Source organism: Habropoda laboriosa, unplaced genomic scaffold, assembly GCF_001263275.1.
Source record: "Habropoda laboriosa isolate 0110345459 unplaced genomic scaffold, ASM126327v1 scaffold99, whole genome shotgun sequence".
In the NCBI taxonomy this organism is placed as follows: Eukaryota; Metazoa; Arthropoda; class Insecta; order Hymenoptera; family Apidae; genus Habropoda; species Habropoda laboriosa.
In genome coordinates, this window is record NW_017100239.1 from 500,505 (window position 1) to 508,043 (window position 7,539).

A 7,539-nucleotide genomic window follows, 5' to 3' on the forward strand; every position below is an offset into this window, starting at 1 on the left:
TTTATGCGCTCTGACGCATCAAATAAGAGGATAGGGGTGAAATAAATGAAGAAAATGCGGCGAATGCTTTGAAACAGAACTTGTTGAGCAACAAAAAAAAGACAACCGTAGAAATTACAAAACATAACTGCATCATCATAACTTAACCGTGTCCGTCGACAAAGGAAACGGACACGCGCTATACACTACGGGTTTACAGTAAGTACAAGACAAGTGACGGAAAATGAATGTACAGAAGTGTTGCGCGACAAGACGTGCAACGGAACAGAAAGTATACGTAGATATAAGCTCTAAGGAAACGCATGCAGCGTGTCGCGACTCGCGAGAAATTGTTTCGAACTTGACCGAGCATGGCCGCCGATCCGTCCGGATCATTTTCGTCAATTCAAAGCCGACGATATACAAAAACATACAAGAACGGAAGAGTAGAACGAAAAGAAGAGAGAGCGAGAGAGAGAAGAAGGAAAAGAAAAAAAGAAAAGAGTGAAGCAAAATCACGAAGAACGAAAGCTCGATCGACTTCGTGACTGGTTCTCGAACGGTTGCTGGAACGAAGCAACTTCGAAACGAGTGTGTCTGCCGGGGATTCAGACTAACACGCCTGTACCGACCTCGGCGTTAAACGCGACCGCATGCTGTCCACCGGCGATCGATTGCTGCAGATTGACGTTCATCGAGGTGGGCCGGTGTATCGACGAGTGTAGAACGTTCCCCTTGCGGTAAACCTCCAAGATGAGCTGATTGGTGGCCGCCTGGATCAGTCCAAGTATCTCTTCCCGCGACCGTGTCACCACGTTGGTCATATCGACGAATACCACGTGATCACCTGGCCTCAAACCGGACCGTTCCGCCGGGCTGCCAGGGTCGACGCGCTCCACGCGGGGTGGTCTTCCCCAGGATAGCGAGAATCCCCATGGAATCTAGGACAGGGAAGAAAGGTTCCTCGATGAAAGATGAAGAAGCGTGAACGCGCACCAACGGAAATACAGATAGAGTTGATTCCGCGGGAGGCCCTTGGACGAACCTCCAACTGCTGCAGGGGGCCCTTGATGGAGCACGCCGTGAGCACCACTCGGCTTTTAGAGGAGGTCTACTTTGAGACCTCGAATCGCGGACGTGTCGCGATAATGGCAGCCATCGGCGGGGGACCCCCTGCGACTCTGTCGGGGCAATTGCGCCAAACGATAATGATTTTCCGACATACGCACACCTGTGCGTTTCTCTCGCGTAAGGTTTCGCACAGGCTAAACGCTACTAACCTGATTAGCCGCAGTCTGCCTTATCAGTCTCCTCGTGATGGTACACGGCGTTCTACCGCCCCTTGCTGTGAACCCAGGATGCAGGGGCAAACCGGTCAAGGGATCGATAGGCTCTAATTCGAGATGCCTCAAATACGTCAAGTCCTCCGCTCCTGAATTATTATTATCTGGTTCTCCGTCCTTGGACAGAGGTGGCGAAACACCACAGTCTTGCGGCAAGCCTGCGTAAGGAGTGCTGACGGTGTTCCGACCGGTTCCTGCTTCTAGCGGATGCCATGTCGCTTCCTGAAACATATTTCCCAATCGTTCCGTCACACGAACAGTCAACCACTCGACTCGATTCGATTCGTTTGAACGCGCCGCGCCGCGCCGCGCCGTACCGTGAACACGCGGGCAACCTTAATTTTTGCCGATGGAAAGTTTTTGTAACACTGTTCTATTCGGAAACGGAAGCGTGTTGCTCGTTCCATCCAAAGATCGTTTCAACCTTTACTCTCGACTCTGAATTCACGCGACGCCAACGAGGAACAGGGACAACTCCCATTCCACGTATCAACAGAACATAAATATTTTCAACAGCACTACAACCACGAAGAACACCACACAGTAGATTGCCACCATGATCATTTTTTCTCTCAAGTTGACGACAACTGGACGAAGTTGCCAAGATATTCCGGCGACACCTATCACACGTTTAACGAGGTCAAAGCGTGAAATGAATCTTTGCCGGGTAACGTTACACCTGCTTGCCTCGTAACGAGCTTAGCCCTGACCTTAAGCCACGAAGACTTAGGAATCCTGGTAAACAGCTGACGTGCAAGCGTGTATCGAACTTCCTCGTCGTCGAAATTCTACCGTTCCCGTAAAACGATATACGCACGTATGTATGTACATTATTGCCCATCATGTGCGTCTCGCGATTACCGAAACTGGAATGAATATTTACCTTATCTTGAGAGAGTGGCAGAGGCAGAGTCATGCAGCCCAACAGCTCGCTACGTCTGAAACAGGAGAAACGGAAAGGTTGTGCATAAATGTTGGCGGCCGGTGGGGAAGTTGGACGGCGGTGTGTATCGGCTCTCGTAGTAGCGTGTAAGTAGTAAAGCGGCGTGATAGACGGCGCGCACACACGCACACACGTAACTTTCAACTATTTACGGAGGGTGGAGGGAAAAGGTAGACGGTTTGAGAGACCATTGCAGAGACGTGCGGATGCGACCAAGTGCACGTGGCGGGCACGGTGCGCATGCTTCCAGGGAATCGATTCCCCCTCCTACCGGAAGGAATCCGCGTATACCCCAGAAATTCGTTTCGGTATTTCGATGGACCGTTGCTTCGTGAACCTACGTAAAATTATCCCAACTCGGGGCGGCGCGGCGTCACTTATCGACCGGTAAATTATCGTATTCCACGTACCTAGAGCAGAGCACGGCTACCACGCGCAAACCACGATTTTCCTACGAAATGGACAGATCCGAGACGGGCGTTTCAGTTTGAACGATTTTCCTAAATTGCGTTTACCGACGATAAGCCCAAACGAGGTTGGCAACAGTATTGGGAGCAGGGTTGCTTGGCTCGTCCGTCTTGGACTAACGAGCCGTAGTTGTTGACCCCGATATCTTTTCCTCGGAGACAGCGCCTGGCCGCCTCCTATCCTTGCCGTTCCTACGAATTTTTCTATGCCGTTCGAAATCGCGGAAAGCTCGAATAAGGTGATAACGCGCCCTATCTAAAAGTAGGTTGTTTTCGCGCAGGCAGCTAACGTAAACTAAACGTTCCGAAAGATTCTTGCGTGAGATTGGAATGTCGCGCCGCGTACGAAGCGGCACTGACTATCGTTCGGCGAAGGTGCAATTACGTAGGAAATCTTGCCCCATCTGGTGAACATCCGAAGAGAACACGTTTCTCCTTGTTTAACCTCCCCTCCACAACAAGCCCCCGTTGTATACGTGTGTTTCCTTTTTTCGAGCATGCTCACCTTGCACGACGATCCCTGTGCCAGACCGCGATGTCCAGGGACGTGGGCTTGCTGCTGGTGCAGTGATTGTTGTTGACCGGGCAGGGCAGTACCAAGGTCTCGTGGAAAAGGGGATTCGGCGTGGCCCTGTGCACCGCTGTTCTCTTGACCACCCCCTCGCCGTTGGTGTTCTTCAAGCTCGCTTTGACGTAGGCGTGAATCGGACCTTCGTATGCCCTCCTCAGGTCCTTGCACCTTATCACTGGCCGAAACAGAAAGACAGCCTCGTCAGGACGCGAACAACTAACTCTTCTTCTAAACGTTGCGTATCCCTCTCGATGCGAAATTAACGGGTTAAGAAGGAAGACGAATTTGTTCCTCCTGACGCACTACGCGCACCGCGAGCGTCCAGCCAATGCGGCGGCACTCCTCTGCTTGCTGCAAGACGGAAACTCGCACACTCGCGAGTGCTGCTTCCTCCCCGTTGGACAAACAAACGGCTCGCGAGCGAATCGAAGAGAGGAGGAAGATGAACGCGTTGTTCACACGGGGAAGCTTGCGTACGATAGGAGAAATTTCTCGACGAGCTGTATCCCCTGTAGGAACAAAGGGGGAAACGCGTCGCGGGAGAGGAAACTTTGATAGATTTTCCGAAGGTTGTTTACGCAAGGATGTGTACCAGCAAGAATCAATGTTGGTAGGCCTACTAACCGGGAGCGAATTGCGGGAAAGAAGGGTCTGTGGGTTACTGGCACAGTCGTCTATCGCGGGGTGCCAACTGAAACACCCCCTCTCGTGGCACGTAACCGGCGCATGCCTTTTCGCGACTACTTCCCAGGGACGTCTTGATCGCCGCGCCGTCGGAAGCCCTCGCGAACACGTATTCCTTCCATTCTACCCGAAAATTCCCCCGACGCCCGTTAATTCTCACTCACCTCGAACGTGTATCTGATCGCCGACAACGGAATACTCGATCTCGATCGATCCGTGGCAATTGGACTTGGAAGGCTCGCTTTCCGGACTGTACTTGAGACATCTTCGCACGGTAGCGACCAAAGGAGTCTCCGGCGTGTTCGGCATCGAATTCAGAAACGATTTCGAGGTGTGAAAATCGTCGGTGACGGTCGACTTTGGACTGTCCAAGTCCCACGTACCAGTTTTCCTTCCGTCTTTGCGATCCTCGAGCTCGCCGAACAGCGGCTTCGCCTCGAACGCGCACTTTTCGTCCAAAGTGGTGTCCAGATCGGTCTCCAAGGCGAGTTTCTTCACGTTTGGATTCACAGCCTCCACCAAGGTGTCCCGAGTCCTCTCTCGGTTGATACTACCGTTGGTGGACGGACTGTGACTGGACGATCGCCTCTTCGCTCGTTTCCCCTCGTAACTCTTGCCCGTATCCTTTCGATGCCTCTTCCTTCGAATTCCTCGCTGCCTCTTGAGCGTGAATTCTCCGTCGAGATCGTTCGTAGGCGAGGTAAAGGCCCAGGACATTGGCGAAGGATCTTCCAAGAGTTGACTGGCCGAAGAAACCGAGCTGTCGTTGTGACCCTCTCTCTCTCTCTCTCCCTCCGCGATAGTCTCGTACGTGTGATCGGTTTTCGTCAGAGTTTCGTCGTCGTAGCTACCTTCGAGGACCTTCTTTCTCTCCTCGACGTCTCCTAGAAGAATTTCCGCCACCGTTTTCCCGCTGAAATTCATCTCTTGCTCCCTAAACAGAAATAGAGAAACGCCACACCGGTGGACGTGATTATTATTGACTGGAGGTAGAAGAGGGTCACAGAGCTCGCTCCGATTTCTTACCTGTTGAGGACTTCCGTCACGGTGTTGTCCATGTTTTCGAATTTAGGCAAATCTTGGTCGATGGCCAAATTGGACAGTTTTCCGGCCAAAGGCGTCTGGCCGTGACTCTTGCTCTTAAAGGAGCTCGTAGCCGAGGTGGCCTTATTGTGGTACGGTGGTTTGCAACGAGCGTGGATTTTTGTGATCTTCGCCAGCTTCGGCAGGTAGGTGATCATTTTACTAGAGTCGGCAAATTTCGGCTTTGTCTCGGCGTTCTGCGAGTAAAGTTTGTTTTTCGCGAGCGGCACCGACTCGACCTCCATCACGTCTTCGGGGCTCGTGGCCATGGATATCTGTTGAAAAAAGTCGGATACGTGCGACTGGAGGTTGGCTCTGGCCTCGTTTACGATGTTTTGCGGTAGCTCGTTGTCGCTCTGGAAATTCTTTGTTCTAGCTTTCATATAGAGCGCCGGATCGGTTGGCAGGGTCAGAGCCGTCGAGCACTTGCTGCCTCCGGGGAAAAACGTTAACGGGCCGATATCGGCGTCGACCCTTGGCGTGCTTTGGTAGAAGCTCTCCGTGACCGATGACTTCTCCGGCTCCTGTGACATCGACTGACGTTTGTTCGCGCGCAAATTCGGCTTGGTAGCCTGGAACCGTAACCGGTGCAGATTAAGGTAACGGTGCTGCTCGCGGTGTGTTAACGAAAAGGAGAGCAAACGGGGAAGAAGATGGATACCTGAAAGTACGTTCTCAAATCGCTAGCATGGCTCTTGCATCTTCTTCGACGAGCAGGCGTCGTTCTCGCCGTCGCGTTCTCGACAGTTTGACCAGGTAGATTTCGAGTTTTCGTCCCAGCAGCAGCGGGAGGCGTGTTGGACAGGTCTCGAAAAGGCCTACGGGGCGCCTTGTTCAGGCTAGGTGGGCCGTGAGGAGTCGAGCTGTTCGCTGACAACGATCTCGATACCGTCCACTTGAGCATCTCTGAGGGCAGAAAGCAAAAGCCCTAAGTAAGCGGAATGCATCTAACGTGCATTCTTCTCGTAACTCGGCTGAGAAGCTTTATCGATTTAACCGCGATCCTCGACGACGCTCGACGACGCTCGACGACGCTCGACGACGCCCGGCACGATTACATGTCGTCTCGGTTGCACAGTGGGTACTAGCTACGTTACGTTGTCGCGCGTGACGAAAGAAACGGCAGGCTTATCGCGAGATCTCGCGTTAAAGGGACACACGATCGCAGGAAGAAGGGCTCTGGCTCTGTTGCATCGACCGGATGGTCTGCCGAAAATAAATTTTCGTCCGGCTGTAATTACGTAGCGGGCCAAAGGCAGAAACGAAAAGAAGAGAGGAACGAGAGGAACATGTATCAGAAAGACGGTGACGAAAGCAATGGGGGTGCACCTGTCACGGCATACGGGAAACAGCAAAACAGGTGAAACCCGGTGGTATACACCTGAGTCTTTTTCACGACTCAACACTTGCTTCGACTTAACGAACGGTCGAACGTCGCGTCGCGTCGGGACGACGAGAGGGAAAACTGGACGAAGGAGAGCGAATGAATGAAATCGGTGGCGCGAGCAAATTTCTCGAGCCCGCGGCCAGAACTCGCTGATCCATGTAATCGTTGATTCGATTAGAACGATTGAATTTGGTTGTGGCAGCAGGACTCGACGCGACGTGGACGCGACCGCGCCGTTCCTTGTTGAATTCCTCCTGATTTCAGAGAGAAAGGACGAGAGATTTGATTATCATATCGTGAATGAGCGTCGGTAAATGGCATTAGCGGCGGTAGCAGGTTTTCACTTTTAACGGTTCCTCAGAGGGGGGTGCGCTCTGCTGAAGTAAGTATAAAAATGCGCTCATTTGCATGCAGGCTGTTGCCATGCCGCGCATGCGTTCCTCTGTCGCAACGCACACTTTTTCACCAACGTTCCCGTAGTACTTACTTTCGAGTCCGCCTCTACCTGTGCTCCACGCACCGGCACGTTTTCGTCCACGTACGTCCATACACGCGCGTTTTCGCGTTTCTACGCTGGCCCTCGGATTATTCCTGCCGTATAGACGGTAACACAGGCACCTGCCCATATGGTGGAAGCGTGCTTTCCATCTGGTCCCGCAAAGCACGAGAGCTCGCTCGCTCGCTCGCTCGGTAGCTAGCTCGGTGTCGAACCGCCGTAAACGAGACGATCGCTATCTGCGCTCATTCTCGTGCGCCCGTTCTCCTCCTCCTTTAACGTATTCTATTCTTTTCGCCACCCTTTCTTCTTCTCCAACATCCACTCTCCTCTCTTTTTCTGCGCGTCCAACCACCGGTAAACGTTTCCGACTCTGATCAGCCAGCACTTTTGTCACCGTGAGAAACTGGCCGAAACGCAGCAGACAGCTTCGGTCATTGAGCATTACAATGCACGGGTGTGATTCTTAGAGCAAGTGTCGTACGAGTCGTGTTCCTTCGCCGCAAAACATTTACATTTATCGGGAGATGACGAGGATATCCCCCGTACGTTTGAACCGGTTGCCAGGCATTTGCCCGAGTATTTA

General features: G+C 52.5%; 1 protein-coding gene across 1 annotated transcript in view; it reads right to left on the reverse strand.

Moving 5' to 3' along the window:
* Window positions 1-5,974, reverse strand: part of LOC108571801 — a 9,507-nt gene extending 3,533 nt beyond the window's left edge. Inside the window, exons 1-7 of the mRNA XM_017933943.1 lie at window positions 5,732-5,974; window positions 5,014-5,642; window positions 4,152-4,921; window positions 3,238-3,478; window positions 2,206-2,260; window positions 1,260-1,544; window positions 612-920 (exon numbers count right to left, since the gene is read on the reverse strand). Of these exons, the coding sequence (XP_017789432.1) occupies window positions 612-920; window positions 1,260-1,544; window positions 2,206-2,260; window positions 3,238-3,478; window positions 4,152-4,921; window positions 5,014-5,642; window positions 5,732-5,974 (2,532 nt within the window). The remainder of the gene's footprint in view (window positions 1-611; window positions 921-1,259; window positions 1,545-2,205; window positions 2,261-3,237; window positions 3,479-4,151; window positions 4,922-5,013; window positions 5,643-5,731) is intronic.
* Window positions 5,975-7,539: the final 1,565 nt, after the last annotated feature.